The following is a 25,441-nucleotide window of genomic DNA, read 5'->3' on the forward strand; positions in this document are numbered from 1 at the left end:
ACGGTTCAAAAAGACATGATTGATTCAGTCAGTGTGGAAGAACTTGACTGGTCTGCAGAAAGCCAAGTCCTGATCCCAGCTGAACACCTCTGGTGTGACTTTAAATGCAGACCTTGAGCCAAAAACTCATCACCAAACACCAATGAATCTACACTGAGTTCTATCAAGGCAAATTCAGGTTGGAGTATAGCTACAATCCTGATTAAAAAAAAAACTGATAAAAAATTTAAATATAATCAATAAAATAAACATTCAAGCAGATGAACCACAGTAAATACATTATTTATTTTGCATGAGAAATATAATGGTATCAAATACACTCACATACACACACCACATAAACATACATCCAAATAAACCTCAGACAGAAACGAGATTCTTTCTTGTTACTGATAATTACGATACATTAACATGAGCGATTGCCTTTGCATTAACAAACTGTCTTGCCTAAATTAAATAAAACTGGACTGTGCAGATAAGCAATTAGACTTAAAGGTGCACTAAATAATTTTAAGAATGTTAAATAAATTAGTTTTCTTTTTCATATTTTTTTTTGTGTGTTAACTCTAGGAACGTACGTTAGATTGTGCCTTTAATGTATGTTGTATTTGATTTGTTTATGTCTGTGTTGTTTATTTTGTAGAGCACCTTGAGCACTGCTAAACTATAAATATATGAAATATAAATAAATATTTTAACTTATTAAACTGCTTAAATTGCACTAGCTAGTCATGTGATCTCAACATGGCAACCCACATTATGTATTTACATCTGTATTTTCTAAGCCAACGATATGACTGGATCTCATGTGAGTGTGTAACATGTTTAAACCAATCATTTTTGTTAGCTATAAAACAGTGGAAAAATTAATTAGTACACCTTTAAATGAGAAGCTAACACCAGACTTTCTTGCTCTGTACATACTATATCATTAATAGTTCAATGACGCAAACATGAAGAGAAAACACATAAGCCCGTACAAAAGTCTGATAAGTGTTGTACAGTTCATTTGTCATAAAGCTGAAAAGGCCTATATGAAGCGTTTTCTAACCCGCCTTCACTTCGCCAGTCTTTTTGCGTATGAAAAGTGACAAAGGTAACTGCAGTTTGGTATCACATGAGCCAATGTTTGATGTGCATCAAAAAGTCAAGGATGGTTGTATAAAACCTCCATAAGTCCAATATAAAAAAAAAAAGAAAAAAAAAAGTAAAAGATGGATGTAGCTGGAGAACGATCAGCAGTACACCGACCAGTAAATAAGGTTGAAAACAATATAGGCTCCCGGGAAGATCATGCGGGAGTATTTATCAATGGCATGCGTGTTCTGCATAATGCGAAAGGCGCGGATGCCCTTTTTCTTAGTGTTGTTAGATTCGTTGCTCATTGACAGGTGAACCACCATGTGCTCCTGTTTCTCTGGCACTTCCTCGGGAACCATGGGAGCTTCTGTGTAGCCAGCCAAACTGTTGGTGTCAGCCTCACTGTAGGTCCCATCCAACATCATGGTCCTGGTGTGGGACATACCGCAGGTGCAGGGCAATGACTGGAACAGGTTGAATTGGGCGATCAGGGAGAACAGAGAAGATCATTAACAAGGGCAAAATATCAGTTGGTGTTAATTAGCTGATGGCTGACTATCTTATCAACATTACTCAGCCATTAGTAGGAAATGTGAGGAAATGTGTTAAGACACAATTTTTCTTTCCTGTGTTGATGTAATTCCTGCTAAAATGTGGGGTCGAATACAGAACACAACAGTTGAGATATACAAAGTTAAAATTCTATTCTTTTTCTCCACAGAACTGGGCCTGTTTTCACAAAGCATCTTAAGGCTAAAAGTAGCTTTAACTTAAAATCTTAAAAGTAATCTTAAAGGGCGTGTCAGTCCTAAATTTAGGACTCCTAGATTTTTGCTCTAAGAATATTTCACTGTCACAGGACGTGGATGTAGAGAAGCGCACAAACACAAAGGGGTCGCCGAAAAGTGTTTTAAAAGGCATCAACACACATAATCCATTGGAATAACATCAATCCGGGACAAAGAAGAGAAAGACCGGGAAACAAAGGAGCAAACAAGATGATTAATACAGAACAGGTGATATGAATAAACAATGATAATGACTAATGAAGACAGGAACTACCAAATAAGGGCAAAACGGAACTAAACAGACACATACATGTGACATTCACAAAGCGTTTTAGCACTAAAACTAGCTCCTAAATCTGTGAAAGGTTATAGGAGAAGTGTAGAGGACTCCTGAATCACTAAGACCAAGCCACAAACAATACTAAATTCTGCCTCAGAATGTAAACATTTTAGAAATATTTGAGGTATCTTAGGTATCTTTGGTTTTGGAGGTTAATCCCAATTCCAAATTTTCCTTTGATTATATCTTGTTTTCATTAACGAGCTGGGCAAGAAGTAACAGCTGTTCTTGTTTCCAGTTTGGTTTTCTTTTACGTTTGCATGTCTTACTATCAGCCATGATTATTGTACTCTGTTAATTAAAAGGCTGTTTATATGCATATTCACTAATTATGGGGGGGGGCACATAAAAAATTATCTGAACATATGCTTGTTTAGTTAGTGACACTTAGCCATTATTTTAAAATATTTGTTTGAGTTTATTTGAATATGGCAACACTGAACTCTACAATATTTCTATGACACTCTGATAGAGACCCCTCCCCTATCAGCCAATCACTGTGTGCATAGTTAGTAAGCATCACCCATAGCAACAAGGTCAACCCGGCCCTTACTCTCAGCTTAAAGGCCACATGAAATCAAAATTTACAATATTTATTTTGTTAGTGCATATTGTTAGTCTTAAAGTGAACAATTAATCCGTGCAAGGTAAAAAAAAAATGTTTGTCTTGGTAATAATTTTTTTCAAAATCGGATCATTTGCTTCTGCTCCGGAACGGCACTGCTGCTTTGATAACGTGAGTTTGATGGCTTGTGCCATGGCTTGGGCAGAATTTGCTTCACCACACCCCTCCGACCGTTAGTTTGCTGCGAGTGAAAGATGAGAGGAGGAGCGCAAAAATAAAATCCTGCCCTCTACTCAATATTCCTCTACTTCTCTCTATTCCTTAGTAAAAGTTTGTCTCAGCACCTTTGTGAATACATTTTAAGAGAAAACTCTTTCCTAAAAACTTTTACTCTTATTAGGAGAAATCGTAGTGGTAAGATAAAATGTTTAGTGAATATGGGCCCTGATTTTTTATAGTAATTATAAACTGTGAGCTACTGTACAAGGTTGCTAATCGATTGGAATATGAGTCTGTTGAAGCCAACAGCTTATATTATTTAAAATGATTTAATAATTCACATCCTAGCCGGATGGCTTGGTTCATTTCATATAACTCCTAAACAAAGACCTCTGAAAATTCATATGGGGAAAAAATGGGAAAAATACTTCCATGAACCAAGGCCAGTTGGCAGGCACTGTTGCACTCTATCTAGAATGCATGCCAGTAGCCTTTTAACATGAGTAGTTTATAAAATTAAGTATGTATATTGTATACAGTTCATTGTAGGCAAGATTTCTGTATGCACAGACATAAATTTAAAATGTGTACACTGTGTGAAGTACAATATCCCACAATGCAATGCGGTTGACATGCTTTTCTATTCATGGATGAGTCAGACTAAATATCCACACCATATTTTGTGTTATGATATTTGATTGAAATTACAAGAGTTATTTATATGTGATATGGGATTCAAATTACTCTACTTTTATTTACATTTACATAATGAGGTCACATCGGAAACACAGTTGGAAAACACTGCGTAATGTAAAACGAGTATAACATTTCCAGTTTGGTAGTCATATCAGCTGTAATTTTCAACAGCTCTTAAATATCTAGACTCATTATGTGATTGGACTGCTAAAACTGAAGACTTTTTTTTACATAATATTTGTGTGTACTGTGTATATTTATTATGTATATATAAATATATGCATGTATATATTTAAGAAACATATGTTATGTTTATATATTTATATATGATATAAATTATATGAATATAAATATGTATGTGTGCGTGTGTATTCATATATACATAATAAATATACACAACACACACACACATATATTATGTAACCAAAAACTTTTATTTTGGATGCGATTAATCGCAATTAATCATTTGACAGCACTAGACAGAACTAACCAAATTAGATATGCATTATGATGAGGTCATGTGACAACAGTAAACATATTATAACTTGAATTTGTTTTTTTTCAAGATTTTGGAACAGTTTTCTAGAATAGAAAGACTGTAGATTTTAATCACATTTTAAGTTGCATGTTAGCATACAGATTACTCTCAAAGCTAATAAATATGGACTAAGAGCAACAAAACCCTCCATTTCATGTCATGAGGACTTGAAAAAAACACATACATTTTCATTTTGTTGTACTGTTTCTTTAACCAATTCTATGTTTTTTACCTGCTCTCTAACTGCTCGATCTCTGAGCTTACGCTCTCTCCTCTCCTGGACCGTGGTCAGATAGTTGACTGCTGCATACTCCAAGACGGACAGGAACACAAACACAAAACTGACCCACAGGTAAATGTCCACAGCTTTGATGTAGGAGACTCTGGGCATGGAGGCGTTCACCCCAGTGATGATGGTGGACATGGTGAGCACCGTGGTGATGCCTTGATAAAATCAACACATCCTGTTAAGATCTGCGGGTGTGTAACTTAACATAGGAAGCAGCAGTGATGCCTGAGGCAAAAATGTTGATTTGCGATAATCTTACCTAATGAAACTCTGGCTGGAACAGCCCTGCGATCAATCCAGAAAGATACCCATGACAACATAACCATAAGCGTGGCAGGGAAATAAGTCTGCAACAGGAAGAAGAAAATGTGGCGGCGAAGCGTAAAGTTTATAAACAGGCGGTTGTACCACCCTAAAGAGAGAAAGAGATAAAAATACAGATCAAGGAGTCAAATATTAACCTAGTGAACACTTTAGCTACACTTGAAATATTGTACTATGCATAGTGAAATATTATTACAATTTTTCACAATTTAAAATAAAATATATTTTAAAATGTAATTTATTCATGTGATGGCAAAGCTGAATTATCAGCATCATTACTGCAGTCTTCAGTGTCACATGATCCTGCAGAAATCACTCTAATTTTTTGTGTTTAAGAAACATTTATAATTATCAAATGTTATAAACAGTGCTCAATATTTTTGTGAGAAACAATGATTTTTTTTTCATTCAGGATCCTTTGATTAATAGAAAATAGGGCATTTATTTAATAGAAATTACTACATTACAAAAAATCTATTAAAATCTTACTGAACAGTAGTATATTTTAAAGCAAGACAGCACAAGTTAAATATTTCACACACATACACAAAAAAAATTGTTAGACTGTAAATGATAAAAAATATTTACACATTGTCCAAAATTAAGACACATCTGATAAACCAGTGCCACCAGCTGATGAAATGTCACTGCAAAACCTCAGAGAATTAAAGTTAGTTCTGAGGAAAGCATCATATGCTTGCAGTCAGATGCCACTTGCTTTGATATTTATACACTTTTAAGTGTGAATTCATACACTTTTAAGTGTGACTTAAGTGTCCAAATCCGTCTTGGGGCCACACTACTTGAAATAAATCAACTTGACAAATAATCCCCCAATACCTGTGCTGCTGTAGAAAGCCAGCCGAGAGGTAGTGTGAAACTTCTGTATGAGGAACTGAGAGAGAGAGATTTTGTCATCTATACTCAAAGACTCATCTCCACTTTTCCAGTACAGCATCAGATCCTCATCCGTGTAGGCGTCTAGAAAAGAAGGATCCATTTCAGGAAAAACTAACTTGGCAGAGTGAATTGAGCATGTGCCGCACTAAAAATAACACAAATTAATGATTCACTCACAGCTCTCCAACTCCAAAGAGCAGGTCTGTGTATCCAGCGGGAAACGGCTGAAGTCCATGTTGCAGGCTGCTGTAACGGTGACCCTGGGCACAAGAACCATGTATAACACAGATGAAAATACAGTCTTAGATTTTTATATTTCATCACATTCCTCACAGACTTTATTCACTTTTCGAACCCAAAATCCATGGAATTTTCATATGCGGTTTCAAATCAAATTGGGAACTGTATTGATACAGTTTACCCAAAAATGAAAATTCTGTCATCATTTCCTCACGTTCATGTCCAAACTTGTATGACTTACTTGTAGGGCTGGGCAATATGTCCAAAAATGATCACAATATTTTTTTCATATCATATATTGATATTTATCATAACTATTTTAGCGTTAATAGAGAAATAGACATTAATAGACATATTAGCGTTAATACAGAAAGACATGCTTTCCACATGTTTGTTAAACCTTAAGAATGAATGTAAACAAATAGTTCACAAACTCCACAGAGTAAGATACCTTTTAATTTTTTTTTGCCTAAATTCTATGGTTTCCATTATTCTGGGTACTGTGTTTTATGATTTAAGACAAATTTATCATCGCAAATGGTGGCTAATAAAATGAAGACTTTAACAATGCAATCAATCTTTTAAAATGTTATTAAATGAAAATAAAAATTAATTTACAATAAAACTAGAATATAATTTTTTTGTCAAATAAGATGCTGCACAACAAAACTGCATAAAGTAAAACAGGGGAAAAAATATGTTGGTTGTATGATATTGCTTTAAAAATAATATCAGTATTAGTATTACTTTGAGAAGTACATTTAGTAATATATTTCTTCATAATGTTTTCAAATCACACCAAACGTTTATTTTGGCGGTTTTGAGTTTCAATGTTTTTCTTGGTAGTTTTTCTTTAATTAAATGGTGAAAAGCTTGTGAAGTGACTCTCAGAAGAGGTCTGGAGATTAGGTTTCATGTAGACTGTCCTCATATATTGAGACAGCAGACACTCAAAACACTGTTAGCGGCTGTTAGATTTACCAATATGATGCAAAATGTCCAGAGCTTATCATCGTTAGCAACATAATATTGATATTGTTTATTACCAGCCTTATTCTCTTGGTTCTGTGAAACGCAAGTAGCTTTCTAGCAGAGTGTCCAAGCTGCTCTTTTCTATACAATGGACGTAAAAGAGCAGCTTGGACATTCTGCTAAACATCTCCTTTTATTTTCCACAGAAAAGAGAAAGTCATATGGGCTTGGAATGACAGTAGCTTTGGTAAGAAAGCTCCTGCTAAGAATAAAAATGTAAATGCGATGTAAATGTGCTTAGTAATGCTAGTCAAGAATGGCACACTAGCGCCATTTACTGAACAGACACTAAGGCCGTCTCATTTTTCTCTCTGTATTTCTCTCCTCTGTTCTCTACAGTGGTGTCCATCATTTGTTGGACAACGGAAATTATCTGGGCCAGTCCCATCAATAATGACACTTTCCCTGGAGCCAGAACAGGGTCTGAAATTTGACTTTGAACTCAGCCCTTGATTATAGCCTGCACGCAGGTAGCTTGGCCTAATTTTTAACTCACAGCACAAAAGACACAGCAAAAACATCACAGGCCAGAAGCATCGTTCTAATTTTAACACCGCAGCAATATGCAAATGCTTAAGCCCAGCGACGTGCTTTTGTTTTCGAACCACGTTTAAATGAAACTACACGCAGTAGTTGAGTTGCTTGAAGGTGAAATGTAGTAACTGCTGAACAACTGAAAAAATATTAACTTTTTCTTACATTGTACAAAATAAACAGGAATTATAATAAATATGTATAAGTACATTTACATAAATATATTTAAACTCTATACATATATACATAACTTACATATAATTGGAATTATAATGGCTCACTTAAAAGTCAGAAATGCCGGTGTAGATAATCGGCTTTTTTACCTCAGGCTGTAAAGAACGTGACCATCAGGGAACACTCTCAGCATGATATTTTCTGTGGTGGTGTCATGAATAAAAGATCTTTTAGAGTGGACGAAGAAGACGTCAGGAACCCAGATCTTCTTCACCAAGCGCCCGTCAAAAGTCATGCTTTTATTTGTGGTGCTGGTGAAAGACAAGCGCTCATCCTTCCAGTAGTGTCTCAGGTATAATGTCATAGTAAAGTCCTACACAGATGAAGAAAAAGACATTTTTAACGGAGGCTCTACCATTCTTGTTTTCTGAATTGCTTAAAAGTTTGGGATGAGAAATTAATACTTTTATTCATTAAGGATGCATTAAATTGACAGGGAAGATATTTATAATGTTACAAACATTTCTATTTCAAATAAATGCTGTTCTTTTAAACTTTCTAATCAAAGAATCCTGAAAAAATAGTTTCCACAAAAATATTAAGCATCACTACTGTTTTCAACATTGATTATAATAAATGTTTCCTGAGCACCAAATCAGCATATTAAAATGATTTCAGAAAGATCACATGATACTGAAGGCTGTTGAAAATTCAGACATTTTAAAAATCAAATAGAAAGCAGGTATTTCAAATTTCACTAAATAACAGGTTTTACTGTATTTTTATCAAATAAATGCAGCCTTTGTGAAAAACAAAACAAAATAAAAACTTACTGATCCCAAACTTTTGAATGGATGTGTATATTTCGGTTAATCTCATGAGAACTTGTTTCATTTGACCCCAAAATCATAGGACAAAAATAAATTATCTTATTAATCTTATTAATCTTATAATCAAATTACAATTGACATTAATAAGATAAAGGCGTTTAGGACCATTAAGATTTTGTGTGATTAGCACATTATTTTCATTCAAAATAAACATATCTCCCTCAAAGCCACTTACTGAAAGATATGATTGTAAAGAAATAGTTCTACCAAAAATTAAAATTCTGTCATCAATTTCTCATGCTGTTTACTCATGTTTTGTTCATGATCACCTTGTTCATGCTGTTACATGGGCGTAGATCACGCGGGGGACGTGTCCCCCCCCCCCCCCCCCCCCCCCACTTTTAATATCTCTAAATTCATCTCCTGCACTTTTTCGGGCAAGTATGTTCGCATAGAGGTTTTCAAGAGCCGGTGTGAATAAATATAGATTTAAAATATAGCTGCAAGTAGCAATTACGGGGCCAAGCACTCCAGCAGCACAATGAGGAGCTAAGCATAGCATGGAGTATCAGACCAAGTGCAACAATGAGTTCTAAAAGCAATTTTAGGGTGATTTCAATTGAAATGGCTGAAAAATCATAAATACAACCTGAAGTAATGTGATTAAATGGCTTATCACTTTTGACCAACAGGTGGCACCATTATTAAAGCGATGTGGTGTGTTCTGTGTTAGGTGACAATGGCACACACACAGATTGGTGTCAATATGCCAAAGCATTGCAGAGATACAGCCTCATCTTGGCATCATGCCTCAAATTCGTTGCTGTGGTATGCGAAAACGGTTTTGTCTATCAACACAAAATCCATAACTTTTTGTCAGCATGGTCTGAAGATGATACGATTCGATTTAGGTGAAAATCGGACCAACGGTCTAGGAGGAGTTAAAAAAAGCAAAATGGCGGACAGAAAATTTGGCTGACTATGGCAACACTGGTATCACTGTTCTCAGCATGACCCAAGGAATCTAATAATACCAGTTTCATTACAATAGGCAAAAGGGGGAGTCGTGGCCTAAAGGTTAGGGAGTCGGACTTGTAATCCAAAGGATGCAAGTTCGAGTCTCAGGTCCGGAGGGAATTGTAGGTGGGGGAAGTGACTATGCAGCGCCTTCTCCATCCTCAATAGCCCTTGAGCAAGGCACCAAACCCCCAACTGCTCCCCGGGCGCTGCAGCATAAATAGCTGCCCACTGCTCTGGGTGTGTGTGTGTTCACTGCTGTGTGTGTGCACTTTGGATGGGTTAAATAATCGAGACGGTATGCAGCACATCGCCCGCGACGACAATCATCGTGTCAGGACCACTTCTCACGTATCGACAAGGAAACGAAAGGCTCAGTAGACTGTTTGCTTTAAACGAATGGTTATTGTCATGGTGTAAAGAACAGAAACTGCTCTTTGTTAATAATTGGAATCTTTTCTGGGAGCGTCCTAGGCTTTTTCGTGCTGATGGCCTGCACCCCAGCAGAGTCGGAGCGGAACTCCTGTCAGACAACATCTCCAGGACGCTATGCTCCATCTGACTAGTAAGCCAATTCTCAAATAACTCCTATGATGACTTTTGTTCTACCCACTTAAAAAATAGAAGTACTTGCGTTGTCCAATCTATACAGATTGTGTCTGTTCCCCGAATAGCGAGGTCAAAATATAAATTTAATGCAAGATCTAGAAAAAATCTGATCGTGATTAAACCAGAAAAACGCAAAAAATTAACAAAAACTATTTTTAAAGCTTGGGCTCCTAAACATTAGATCACTCTCACCCAAAGCAGTTATTGTAAATGAAATGATCACAGATAATAATTTTGATGTACTCTGCCTGACTGAAACCTGGCTGAAACCAAATGAATATATTGGTCTAAATGAGTCTACTCCACCAAGCTACTGTTATAAACATGAGCCCCGTCAGACTGGTCGTGGCGGCGGTGTTGCAACAATATATAGTGATATTCTCAATGTTACTCAGAAAACAGGACACAGGAGGTTTAACTCATTCGAAATACTGCTTAATGTTACACTGTTAGATATGCAAAAGAAATCTCTCTTATCTCTTGCTCTGGCAACTGTGTATAGGCCGCCAGGGCCATATACAGATTTCCTAAAAGAATTTGCAGATTTCCTCTCAGATCTATTGGTTAATGTTGATAAAGTGCTAATTGTCGGAGATTTTAACATTCACGTTGATAATACAAATGATGAACTTGCGTTTACTGACTTAATAAACTCTTTTGGAGTCAAGCAAAACGTCACCGGGCCCACTCATCGTTTTAATCATACGCTAGATTTAATTATATCGCATGGAATTGATCTTACTGATATAGAAATCGTACCTCAAAGTGATGATGTTACTGATCATTTCCTTGTATCGTGCATGCTGCGTATTACTGATATTAGTTATATGGCTCCGCGTTATCGTCCGGGCAGAACTATTGTTCCAGCCACCAAAGACAGATTCACAAATAACCTGCCTGATTTATCTCAACTGCTCTGTGTACCCATAAATACACATGAACTAGAAGAAATGACTAGCAACATGGGCACGATCTTCTCTAACACATTAGAAGCTGTTGCCCCCCTCAAATTGAAAAAGGTTAGAGAAAAACGTACTGCGCCATGGTACAACAGTTATACCCATTCTCTCAAGAAAGAAACTCGTTACAGAGGGGGTGTTTTTTGCAATTTTTTTCGACCAGGGGGATCCCCCCTCAGTTCGAGCCCTGTATATATATATATATATACTGTATATACTACATTTCTGTCCCCCTCACTTCTGAAATGATGGCTACACCCCTGTGCTGTTATTCCAAACCTGTATGACTGTATTTTTCCTTGGAACACAAAAGGAGATGTTTGGAGACTGTGCATTTCACAAGAGCGAAGACTAGAACTTCTCTGTCCTTTTTGAAGTATCATAAAAGTGGTTCATATGACTTGTGTGAAATATCCCAAATCTTAAGGCCCCTGAAGACAGAAGAACATAGCGCACAAGTCATAGGAACCGCTTTTATGGGACTTTGGTATCCTTTTGAAGCTTGAAAGCTGTATTCCTTGTCATTGCAATCAAAAGAATGACCACATTCTTCAGAAATTCTCCTTTTGTGATCCAAGGAGGGAACTCTTTGTGTTTGCAACAATATAAGTGATGACATAAATAATACATAACATTGTTTTTTTCATTATAGTGATTAGAATGGGATTTTCATTGCATTACAGTAATGAAAATTGAGAGGGAAAATATCCACTATGATCAATTGACATGAAAATGAAGACCAATGATAAAAACATTATGTAGGCTTTATGTCCTAAGCAAAATGTAGTTTTTTTCTTTTGATTTTAGTGTGAAATATGAGCTAGACATGTTCTTCAAAGGTTATGTGAGCTTCATTTTCTTTATAAATACTGGCAATGTACACACTCCAAAGTTTTGGGAGTGACAACTGTTTTATTGCTGCAGCAAGTACAAGGCCAATTGCACATCAATTCCTTACAAGGGTTTTCTGTGCAGTTTATTTTAAATAGAAAGTCGATGTAACTCTCGATCCTCCATATGACAGCTATGCCTCTCTAAATTGCTCAAGCAGATCATACCCCCTCTATTCTTTCTTTTGGTTATATAACCATAAACATTTCAAATGGCCAGTAATTATCTTTGGTCAATAAAAACACCATACAGTTTCTTTGTTGCATCACACAAAGGCTTCTACCAAAAGGGAAACCCAAAACATGAGAATGGAACGGCAGAATGGGTGTCATATTGTGATAAAACAAAAGTAAAAAGAAGATCCATGATCAAAGTTTCTGCCATCAGAGATGCAGCAGCTCTTTTTTAGGAACACCCTTGTGGGACTCAGTAACTGCAAAACAGCCAGTAATAAATGGGCAAAAAGCTAGAGAATTATGAAACTGAGAGTGCTTCTTACAAAACTTGTGTAGATCATGTCAAAGTCATTTTGATCAAAATCAAAAGAAAGAAATTATATATACTATAAGAATTAATATTTTATTATAATAAATATTTTTTCTTATCTTATTTTCTTATTATTTTTCTTATATAAATTATCCTTTGCATTGAAAATGAACCCTATTTTTAGGACTTTTTTCTATTTTTGCATAGTAGATTTTCATAATTATTGTTTTTCTAGTACAGTATATTATTTATTTAAATTGCAAAATATTTTACATCATGGTAGTGTTTACTGGCTATTGTGTTTAAATAACATAAAAACATATTTTTTTAAAATCTTTATATTTAATAAAAAAATTCAAGACATCTGGATGTATCTGAAAATTTGAGGCCGAAATGTATTAAACGTTAATGTAAATAATGTCACAATGCCAAAAATCCTAAAAACGGGCTTCATTTTTGTCAAATTAAAATTCGACCGTTTCATGTGTGCTCTTATGTTCTATAATTTAGAGTCGAATAGTTGAGGGTGTTATGTAAAACAACATATGTGAAAAGCAACGGTTTAGGATTACCTACCATATCTACTTCTGAAATACTGTCCAAGCTTTCCACTTGTACATCAACTCCCACTGGAATAGCAGGACCTGCAAAAAAATCAAAGCATTTAATCCATTTATACAACATATACAACAGTGTCTGTCAATTGAATTACACCATCTTCTCCATCTCACAGCTATATGGCCTCTTATGTATTAATTTTTCATAATACTCATTGTTTACTGGATTCTGACAGCTTCTTACCACTGCAATTAGCAGAGTGTTTGCTTCTGTGAGCATCATATATGTCCTCACAGCCAGATCTGGATCTGTTTGCTTTCCACCAGATCTGTTCACAAAAGGCTTAGCAGCTGCTTTGACATCTGACGGATTGTAAGGAACGCTAGCTCTCAAAGGACAGGCCTTCGACCGGAACTGCAACTTTGATTTCCTACATGGAGCTGCACTTGTAAGGTCTTTTGTAGCAAATCTAAAGCCTTGCTCTATAGCAGGATTAGTGTAATAGGGCTATCTGTCACTCAGAAGGTAAGACATTTAGGTAAATGGGCAGGGGGCGGCCTGTACATATGGACGGGGATCATGTAGTATCGCTAGACAGATTCAAAACGAGATTTCCAGTGCGTCCCATCGGCCACTCCTAGTCCTAGTAATCCGACAAGATTATTGGAAATGGTGGATTAAACTTTGATGCTCAAAATGATACTGACACTGACTGAAACTTGCCATTACGCGTCACTTAATGTATCGCTCATAAAAACCCTTCATGAAAGCACAAGCATTATTTTATATGCTGCAGAAAACACATTTGAGTCCTGTAGATAAATAACCGCCAACTGTGGAGATGACTTTTACAAATTTCATTATGTAATCCAGATTCTCATAAGTAAACTTGCCATGCAACACCCACTGGACCATCCTGTCAATTTCCCTGTCATGTACCATCAAGGCTTTTCATATCACACAAATAAGCCTAAATAAAGACACAGCTCCTAGGTAAAATCGATTTGTCCAAACTAATCAACCCCCCTGCTGTCAGTTTGAGTCTGAAACCATTAGAATGACCTTGAGTTCAGCTGTCCTATTTCTCGATTGTAGTTACCACTTGGAGGTGGGTATTTGTGCTTTTCTCGTTAAAAACGAATTCAAAGACCTCTGTTTTAACTGGATATCATTAAAGGGATCACTTTTTATTTACACAAATTGTTCCAAATTGTTCTCTTAAAATTAATAAACATATCTCCTTTTGTGTTCCACATAACAAAGAAAGTAAGTTTGGAACAACATAATGATTATGACAAAATGTTCCTTAAAGGGATAGTTCATCATAAATAAACTGATTATTTACACACTCTCATTATGTTTCAAACTCATATTACTGTTTATTATTACTGTTTATAAATTCACTTCAAAAAGTAAAGAGAAGAAAAAAGTAAAATGGGTTTGGAACAACATAATGATTACAATAAAAATGTTTAGTAAAGTTATAAAGCAATAGATATACAGTGACAGTTAGTAAAAAATAAACAAATACAAAGAAACAAATAAAGAATTATTATTCATACACTCATGACATTTTATCTTCTTAAAATTCATATAAAATGTATCCTTTTGTGACATATAGGTTTAGAATGACAATGATTACAGCAAATGTTCATTAAAGGGATAGTTCATCAAAATAAATAAATAAAAGAATTTTCTCTTTCTGTGTACAATTTTTTTTATCCAATTAAAAAATCTCTTTTGTGTTATAGAGGTTTGAAACAACAAAATGATGATGAAAAAATTCATGAAATAGTAAATAACTATTCAGTTTTTATCACGTTGTTCCAAACCCATATGACTTTTTATCCTCTCAAAATTCATAAAAATAATATTTTTTCTTTTTCACGATAGTAAGTCATTTAGGTTTGAAATGACATAATGCTGTTCCTTTTAAAGTGAAGTACTTAAAAAAGATCCAGGGTTGATTTTATTAATAGCGCTTTTTTTTCAAAGTTCCTGAGGTTATGACATTGAGCTGGTGATCGCTGGTTGATGTTTGGCCAGTGGGCGGTCTTTAAACCAGCTGTCTGTGGGGCAGGGCAGGCTGGGATTGTTGCATGTGCTAATCCACGGGGGCTGGCTGACCGGCAGATCAGTACAAACCGCTGCCAGATTAATCTCGTCTCCAGCGCCATAGCAGATCGAGCGATCCTCCAGATGGACCGACCCATCAGCGAGGACCGCTTAAGTCTTTAACAGACGAATAAAAAAAGTGAGAAAAGAGAGGGAGAAGCAACAAAATGTAATGTGATTACAATAGTCCTCAGTTTCTCATGTAGCTCGTAACTGATCCTTTCGCCGAATGCCTGAATTCAGCCAATTTTGGCTGTACGAATAACACATGCCGCTGGCTTCGAGACATGTGGCATCCTGGCATGGAGATGTTACTTGATATCTTTTGATCTTTCATTTCATTTCGTATTTGATTTTCAGGCGCTGCTGGCCCAAACATTGGTATTGAAAGCAGCATTGCGCATATGCAAATCTGCAGACAGAAGTAAACAGGGATATGTGCTATCTACAACATGATATCAATCTTTAATATGTGTAATCCTTCACATCAAGAAACACATACTGCCCTCTAATGAGCCATAAACACGCAGTGAGTGCTATATGTTCTGCGTACATCCACGACACTCCCCTTATGGAGGATTAGGCATACACTTTATGCACCATCAGTTAGCCGTCTCTGGATTTAAACCAGATTGCAGTCATGCATTAGCAATTCTCTTTTGCTTCTGAAGTAAATCTCATTTATGCAGTACACACGGCACCTTATACCTGCACTGCCTTTTACTAATCATTGCATAGGATACTGCAATTGGTCGATGAAAAGCATGCTAAAAAGGATTGTTTAATATGATAGCATAGAGGCCAATGGTGCAAAGTGCATGATTTTATATATAATAATTATTATTGCATATCGACTGAGCTGTGAAAAGAAATGGTTCAACAAAGCCATGGAAATACTTTTAAAACAGCATTATATATTTGAGTAACATCTACAAGCAAAACAACCAACCAACCCCCTGTTTAGTCACTGAGCAATTCACAATCTTTTATGGATTTTAAGAAGAGCTTCTCTATTATTTTGGTTTTAGTGTGGTACAAAGGTATTATAGAGAGCATAGTGAGTCTTATGTGAACTAGATGGAGACATTGAAATAACAGCACTGTTTACGATGTGTAATAATTGTACTTAATAAGTGCAATTATTTTGTTTTAGATGCCGCTAATTACTGTGTGCATCATTTAATATTTATATGCTGCTGTTATTCTTTTAGTGTTATATTCTTTTTAAATGCACGTTATTGCTATTTTTATTATATTTATAATTTTATACTGATTTGTGGTACATGTTTATGTTTAGCTTGGTGCAGTACTTATGAGCCAGTGGAACGGAATTTTGTTCATATGTACAGTTGAATGACAATAAAAACTACCTACCTACCATCAGGTATCATACAGTATTTTTGAGCTACAATGTCAGTATAGGTATATTTCACAAATATACTGAGAGCTGAGATAGTTCACCCAAAAATTAAAATTTTCTCATTAATTACTCACACTCATGTCTTTCCAAACCCGTAAGACCTTCGTTCATCTTCAGAACACAAGTTAAGATATTTTTGATAAAATCTGAGAGCTTGTTCAATTGTCCAGCAATGTTCAAGGCCCAGAAAGGTAGTAAAGACATTGTTAAAATAGTCCATGTGATATCAGTGGTTTAACCGTAATGTTATGAAGCTACGGGAATATTGTTTGTGTGCAAAGAAAATAAAAATAATGACTTTATTCAACAATTTCTTCTCCTTACTACCCTTCTGCTCCTTGAATGTGGTAGTTGCATTGCTGTCTACGCAGCAGAAAGCTCTCAGATTTCATCAAAAATATCTTAATCAGTTCCTAAGATGAACGAAGGTCTTACAGGTTTGGAACTAAATGAGCGTGAGTAATTAATAACAGAATTTTCATTTTTGGGTGAACTATCCGTTTAAGACCAGAATCCTTTGAATTACTTGACGTGTACTGAAAAAAGACTTAATTAGTTTAAAACCAATTATTATTCTTAGTATTATTGTTATTATTATTATAAAGTATATTATAATAGCTAACTGAATAATTCTACATTTTAAAATAATTTTTTAATAAATAAAAAAAAATATTGACAGAGCAACAATTTCTATATTTCTGCAAGATATTTTTGAGAAATGACTATATGCAAAATAACCTCTTGTTCTGAACCAATCTCTTTATTTAATCACTGGTATTTCATAACCTTTTCAGTATTTGAAGAAGAGTTTCTCTATAATTTTGGTTTTAGTATAGTCTGGCACATAAGGTACAGACCAGCGGTTCTCAGTTCCAGTCCCGGGTACCACTGCTCTGCACATTTTGTATGTCTCTCGTATCTGACGCCCTTAGTTCAGTTCATGGATCTCCCTCTTAATGAGCTGATGATCTGAATCAGGTGCATTAAAAAAGGAAGACATACAAAATGTGCAGAGCAGTGGTACCCTAGAACTGGAATTGAGAACCACTGGTATAGACATATATGCACAGCCACTTCACACGTCCCTCACAACAAAACTATTCTCTCCAATTATGGGGATAAAAAATGAAATAATATAATAATTATAATGCATCTTCGTCTTTTGCCACCTCACTGTTTTAGTGGCATTTTTTCAGTCTTTGAGTTTTCATGGACAGCTTTTAGAACCTTACTGTAGGAAGATTTTAACACCCAAAAATATCCTTTCACTTATTTGACATTTACTGAAAAACGTAATTACCTTGAATAAAATTAAAAACAGATATATTTACATTTATTCATTTAGCTGACGCTTTTATCCAAAGCAACTTACAATTGCTATATATGTCAGAGGTCGCACGCCTCTGGAGCAACTAGGGGGTTAAGTGTCTTGCTCAGGGACACATTGGTGTCTCACAGTGGATTCGAACCCGGGTCTCTCACACCAAAGGCATCTGTCTTATCCACTGCGCCACCACCACCCATATATATATATATAGGCTATATTATAAACATACTTTTGTTAAAATAGCTTATTGCATAATTCTATATTTTAAAATGACTTCTTTTTTAACTGATTGATTGCTATTTTGTGTTTTGGAAGAAAAGCCCATGAAAATGGCCTTTAACCCCTTGGTGAAAATCTATAATACTATGAATCAATGACACATTGGATGACAGTTGTGAACTCATTACATCATGTTTTGAACTAGCAGTGAGGTTTTCACCGTCAAGCAGATGCAGCAATGCATCACTGTCAGAGCTGACAGATCTGTGTATGCGTCTGAGGGGGTGAATATGTTTGGGCTATTTTCATTCCCTTTGCTGTGACCCCCTGCTGAACAAAGAGCAATTCCCAAACGTACGCAGAGTCAGAGCATCCAAATGAATGACTTTTTAGATACTCTATTCATAGGAGGAACGGCATCAAACGCGGGAGTGTTTCTTTTTCTTTGCCCTATATAGGAACACATCATTAAAAAAATAATAGGGGGACTGTATGGACTAGTAGAAGCACTTTCATTAGTTCTTAGCCATTACTGCTCAAACTTTTGTGTTGTGTTGTACAGCTCCCCCTTATATCATCCTTTAATACCATTCTAGCCATGGTAGAAAAGTCTCTGCATTAAAGGAATAAATCAAAAATGAACATTTTTTGGAAAAGTTTTTGAATCTTTACACCACTGCAGTGACAGTTCATAGTGACTATGACTGTCCAAAAATGCCATGAAAATAAACTAAACCCACTAATCTTCTGAAGCCATAAGTCATTCTTGCATATCAAAAATGGTAGGTTATGTTTGTACACACACACACAAACATTTTGCTGTTGATATGCCATTTTTGAATCTGGACGTGTTTGTATCGTATTACTATGACAAAACGACTATGACTATCACTGAAATCCGCTGAAAATATCACAGTATATAGATTAGAAATGAAATGAGAGCGAATAAATAATATCAATTTGCATTTTTTGGATAAATTACTCCTATTTTATAATCTCATCTTCCCAGAGGATCAGTCTGTACTCACATCCAGCTGTTTCTGTGATCAGATTGATTGTTAATTCTCCTAACAGTGACAATCTCATTAAAACTTCTTTAAAAAGCTTGAGTAAAGTGTACAAGGCTCCATCTGCCGAGCTAAAAGCTTAAAAAATGTCTCAATGCAATTGATCTGAGTGAGTTTAATAAGGTATTGCTTTGTAAAGGAAATATGTGAAATCAAGGTCCATGCATAAATTAAATCAAAGCACGCTGACTTATTTCTAGAAAAAAAAAAACTTCCATTATTATTCTTAACATGAAATAACAGAGCAATTATATTATCATCGTAGCAATTCGAGTGGAATATTTACATGAAAAATAAGCATGAATTTCAGAAAGTAATTGGTTTCTACCACTTTGCTTCAATGACAGCAGTTCTTGAACTGCACAAACTCCACAAGTTCATTTCCAGTTTTAAATAAAAACAGGTTTGGTTTCAGACTTTCTAGAATTTCATATTTGATGAATTAAAAATACTATATGTAAAATAATTGTTTGGGGAATATGCTACACAATACAGGCAACTTTTTGGATTAAATTCTAAATTCTCCTGCCTATAAAAATGCACATTATAAACTCCAATTCTCAAAACCATATGAACTCCAGTAAAACGGAAATCCCAGTCTTAATTACAGGCCATAGCAGTACTTAATAGTGAGGCTGTTTACCCCTCTAGAGGGAGCCAATGTAGATTTAATGCCTGCTGGTCAAATGACTGACCTGAATGTTCTCAAACTGTGCATACTAAATATGTGCAATCTGTACATGAGATCAAAACAATGCAAAATAAATAAATAAATAAATAAAATGTGGCGTTTAGGTAACTAATTTAGTGAAGACATCATAATAGCACTTTGTCAACAGGACTTATGTCTTTTTTTAGACTCATGCTTGAAGAACATGTGCCTTATTTTTGACTAATCTTCAGAGGATGTTGACATTAAACCTTTACACATGCTATACATGTCTCTGAAGGCTTTTTAAAAATAGGCTCCCGAGTAAGGTTGTGGCTTATAAATTAAGGAAAAGAAATGCAATTTACATTTGCAACACAGAAGTATGATGAACTAACCTCCAAACGCGGGCCTCATGGTAAAGTCATGGTCGTCCACTTTCAACAACTGCTCTGTTTTCAGTCGCCGTGATTTTGTCACATCCGGTGGCTTCTTTGCCAGGGAGCTGTTGGTTTCAAAGTCACAAACTCAGATCAGCCTCTTATATCACAAATTTAGACAAGGTGCACTATTGTTATGTGGAATCTACCAGAGGTTACATGAAAAATTCAGCCTGAACCCTCAAAGTCAATGGCATTTACATAATTTCTGTGAAAATGCAGCCACAAAAGTGTAATGACGGATTAAGATCATGCATGGCACTTGTATCAACAAATTAAGGCAACGGTGAACTAGCTGCAGCAGCCAGATCTGTTTCAAATTACAGGAGATCTTATCAACAGACGCTCAGATGAGTCCCGAACACTGGATTCATGAACTGCGATTGCTCTAGTCAAACAATGCACATAATTAACTCTTTATGTGACAACATAATCACTGACAGTGACTCAAAAAAGTATCCATTGAGAAGTCGACTGCCTCGTTCCTCTCAGCTTCTTGCCATTTGTAATTTATTTCCTGTTGCGAATATGAGACAGACGGCAGCTTGCCATGACTTGACTGGCACCCTGTCTGCAGCAATACTGCTGGATTTTCTCATGCAAATTTGTACTCTAACAACATGTTCATTCTGCAGATTGCTTGTTTTTTTTAATTTTCTAGACCCATGGAGCTGTACCCTTGTCAGCTGTTTGTCAGGACAGCTTTGTGCCAATGTACTGTCCTTGGCAGATGAGCGAAACATGCCTGTGCCACGTGGCTGTTTGTCTGAGTACAAAGCACCAGTTCGAGCACGCTAGTGATACGTGTTTGGTTCAGTGGCGGTATCATCTGTCTGGGTCACATTAATTGCGCCCCGGCCCCTGGCCTCATTTATGGCCCTCTGCTGTCATATAGAAATCAGGCTAATAAAGGTGGTCGAAAAATGAGTCTGCGAAAAACATCAATGAGTTCACACCATTACCTCAGCTCTTATGTGCAGCAATGAACACATACAGGTATATCAGATGCATTACCACCAAATTATTGTAATAAGTAAGAACCAATACACTGAAACTTTAGTTGGAAACAATGTTCACTTACAAATAATACAAATAATTACTAATAAATGCAATTAAATTAAACTTGAAGTAAAAAGAATGAAACAGTATTATACTCCAATAATCCTTCTTTTATTTAGAACTTCAAAAAAATTTTTTTTATGGTGCAAATGATATTTGACCATATGGAGAATTGGCTGATAACTAGCCACCTGACTGATTAACAAAAGTGTCATACATTTTCAATGAATTGCTTAATGTTTTTTTAATTTGTAACAAGTTTTCGTTTAACCCTAAAATGCAAACCTTTCCCCTATAAAATTCATATAATTTGTGGTAAAAATGCACAGAATTAAAATGATAATTAATTAAAATTCAGACTTCATTGAGGCATTGCTGAATTTCCAGATGAAAAGACCACAAGTAAAGCAAAAACTGTCACCCAGACACATGCATTTTAGGGTTAATTTCAACTATTTGTTTTCTACAATCTCAGTTCCTATATTTAAACTGTATAATATCTGCGACTTTTCTTTGTAAATATCAGTATCACAGCCTGTTAAACCTACCAAACCTTAAGTTGAATTGCTGCCTTATGTCTTAACATGCAGTAAGAAGTTCAGTGATGAAGAAAATCCAGTTGAAACTCAGTAGAAATCACAGTAATTCTGTGACTAGTTAATTAGATGGAAACAAAGATGTTGTGTGTAGACTACTTGTTGACAGACATCTTCAGCTATCTTCAATGTGATAACTGCTCTTCATCATCATCATCATCATCACCACCACCACCACCACCACCACAATAGTCATCAACATCAGCATTTTTTCATAATCTTTTGTGAATCCACAGCAGCATGTCATGTCAATCCAAGTTCAGCTGTGAAAGACCGAAATGCCACTTACGTCCCATGCTTCTGAGTTTCCACAGCTCCTGTCCACCTCCTCTCTCTGGTGCTGTGTTTACTCCGGCATTCCCCAAACGAGCCCAGGAAGAGCACTAAAATCAGGAACTGTCTCCGATAAGGCATTATGCAGAGCAGGTGAAAAATCTACAGGTGTGTCCTGAAATCCAGCTTAATCCATGAACGCGGCGTCTCGGGAAAGGCAGCATCTTTCCGTTCTCAGCGCAGAAATCGCTGCAGCTCGCATCTCTGGCATGCGCGATGTGTTGATGGTTTAAATATAAGCGCGGCGCGACGCGACGCATTCTGCAGCCTCGCGCGGCGTCTTCTGCCTGTCATTGGTTATGCACAGCTGCTTTGACCACAGAGCATCAGCGGTAGGCATACGCGCGTTTCCCACAGCTGTCTGTACGGTTGGAGGAAAAGACGGATTAGAAAGACACATATTACCCGAAAATGTTCTGCATCCGAAAATATGCACGCTTTCAAATCTAATGCACAGGTGAAATGCATCCTCTAAATGCCAAAACATCCTCAACTCAATTCCATATAACTCTCGTGGGATCAATGCGCTGCAGTTTGACTCACCTACGATGCTTTCGTTTACAGTAGCTACTATGTATTGCATAATCGTGGCATTTACTAGCCTATTTTTTACTACACTGTAAAACAATAAACCGAACTGAAACCAAGAAGTTAAGTTGCAATCTAGTTAACGCAACTTTCTACCACTGATGCAGACAGTAACGTCATTCTTTTATGCATGATTAAAGTAAAATTTGTGGTTACACACAAATTACACAGGAGTTCACCTCAATTATGAATTTTTAAACTGCTGTTTATTTAAAATCGTAGGACTAATTGTGGGAGTGGCCACTTGTAACGTGACTGTGCAAGGCTTCCGGTTATTTATAGCTGCACAAAACAGCTCTTTATGTCACTTGATATTGCAGTATTTCTTATCATATTATTTAAATGTATTGTCGTATTTCTAAACACACTGGTCTGTAGCACAAATAGTTTTCTACTGCACTCTTCTTCTAGTTGTGTAGGCCTACTTATAACAAATAAGGGGGATAAGGATTTATAATGCCCTTTGGTAGTTGCAGTCCTTATTTAACAGCTTGTTAGCAACTTACATAAAAAAAGTTTTTATCAAGTAATGTAAACCACAGACGTTTTTACTCACAAATCCAAAACCACCATTCTAAAAATACCTAACACAATCCCAAGGGAACCCATGGCTTGAAAAAACTCAGTCTGTTCCGGATTTTAGGGCTACAACATAATAGCTCTATTGGGCTGAAATTATTATGCCAAGTTAAATGCAACAAAATGATGAATAGATTTTTTTAGCGTGCGGAATGAATGCATAACTTCTGAAAATCTACTGATGTGATATTCAGTCCCTTGGTTTCGATTGCTTAAAAATGTCTTTTGAATATCATAACCATTATATAAACCATTCTATGAATTGTTCTTCTTCCAGTCTTACAAGCATCATAATGAACTATTTATTTAATGATATAATAAGCTCTGAACAACCCAGAGAATGAAAAAGAATCAAACAATGGTAGTCAGCGTCTTTTCCCACTGTTTCTTTCCATTTGTAATTTATTTCCTGTTGAGAGAACATCAGACAGAAGGCAGTTTGCCATGACTACAGTAATACTGCTGGATTTCCTTTTGTTAATTTGCATGCTTTTTGCGTCCGCAACAAGACAAACTGGATCCTCTGAGTAATGGCCGCAATTCCAAAATATTTCTCTTTGAATGGTAACGATGCTGTTTAGGAATGACAAATTTGATTTACAACATGTAAATAATCTTGGGAAACATGCATAATGTCAATACAATACACCAGTGAGTATTTGGTGTAATTATCCATTACAATAAGGTCTTATTTCTTAATGTTAGTTAACGCATTGAGCAAGGAACAATGCATTTGCTATACATTAAAAAGACGCAGCTTTTCGCTTCAGGAAGACACAACTGATGGATTATTTGTGGATTTTTTTTGTTTTATCAGCTGTTTTGACTCTCATTCTGAGTGATGTAGTGCTAAATAACTCATCTGCACATCTTGAACGGCCTGAGGGTGAATACATTTTCATCAGATTTTAATTTTTGGGGTGAACTGTTCCTTAATCAATGCTTTAGAAGTATTTTTCGATATTAGTTCATATTAACTAAGGTAGCTCATTAATAACAAATGGAATCTCCTTGTAAAGCGTTATCTACATATCAAATCAAATGGCGTTGAAATATAGCATATTTCACAAAAAGTCCTTGTGATGGAAACTGACGTCGTGTACGTTTCCTAAAAAAGTCAGTGCAAAGACAGCATGTAAAATTTACTTCTGAGAAAAAGTCAATTTTGTTATCTAATGCAACTGAAATCTTTTCAATCTCACGAAGATTTCACAAACCCCTGGCTTTTTGGGGGGGGGGGGGGGGGGGGGGGTTGGGGGGTTTGTTGGGTGATCTCCATCCAGGGGCTTGCCTGAAGGTCTGCCTTCCTGCCACTGTTGCAGCAGCAGATGGTAAGGCTCTTTTTTCATGCATTTGTCCTCCCACTCACTCAGCTCCGGCTCTACTGCCACTGAAACTCAGCTTATCTGGGATTTCACAGCAATTCTGTGCTGCCACGCCCCAGCTCCGTATCCACTTGATGCCTGCCACTGAGCTGGAGCATCGCCAGTGTGTCACTAAAGGATCCGTTACGTAAAAGTTTGTCAGGCCTCTCATATTAAATGGATAAATCTGTCCCCTGCACAGCTAGGGCTTTTGTGTTGCAGTGTTTGCACATCAAAATGGAGAAATTCAATTGGAAATATAAACAAAGCTATCCTTGGACCTTTTTGTAAAGACGTGACTGATGGCATGTAGGAGGCTTTCCAAACGTGCCGTGTCAACCTCATGATATCCAGCCCTAACTGTGTCCAAATGAGCGCTGCCACATTGGTTCTGCGCTAACAGCCAAGTGACAAAGATTGGCAATCTGAGTGACTCTGATTGGAGGTTAGCACTCATGCAGACAGGCGAGATCTTTTGAAGTGCGGAGCAAAGCAATGTAGGACTCTTTTGCGTTAAATTTGCTCATCTCCTCCCTAGATGATGGATGCTGGAATCATTCTCGCCATTCAAACTGCTGGAAACCTCAAATTGCGGACTAATGTTACATGCATCGTT

The 25,441-nt window shown here is 36.3% G+C and overlaps 1 protein-coding gene across 1 annotated transcript; it reads right to left on the bottom strand.

Annotated features, from left to right (window-relative positions):
• Positions 1 to 263: 263 nt before the first annotated feature.
• LOC306850415 (gamma-aminobutyric acid receptor subunit rho-2-like) lies at positions 264 to 22,655 on the bottom strand. The gene is made up of 9 exons (XM_079386063.1): positions 22,251 to 22,655; positions 20,265 to 20,371; positions 13,088 to 13,155; positions 7,869 to 8,092; positions 5,917 to 5,999; positions 5,680 to 5,820; positions 4,775 to 4,927; positions 4,459 to 4,670; positions 264 to 1,544 (listed from the first exon to the last, which is right to left on the bottom strand). The coding sequence occupies exons 1-9, from the start codon at positions 22,373 to 22,375 to the stop codon at positions 1,236 to 1,238; spliced, it is 1,422 nt and encodes a 473-aa protein (XP_079242189.1). The 5' UTR covers positions 22,376 to 22,655; the 3' UTR covers positions 264 to 1,235.
• Positions 22,656 to 25,441: the final 2,786 nt, after the last annotated feature.

Source organism: Barbus barbus (genome assembly GCF_936440315.1).
Source record: "Barbus barbus genome assembly, chromosome: 30".
Classification (NCBI taxonomy): domain Eukaryota; kingdom Metazoa; phylum Chordata; class Actinopteri; order Cypriniformes; family Cyprinidae; genus Barbus; species Barbus barbus.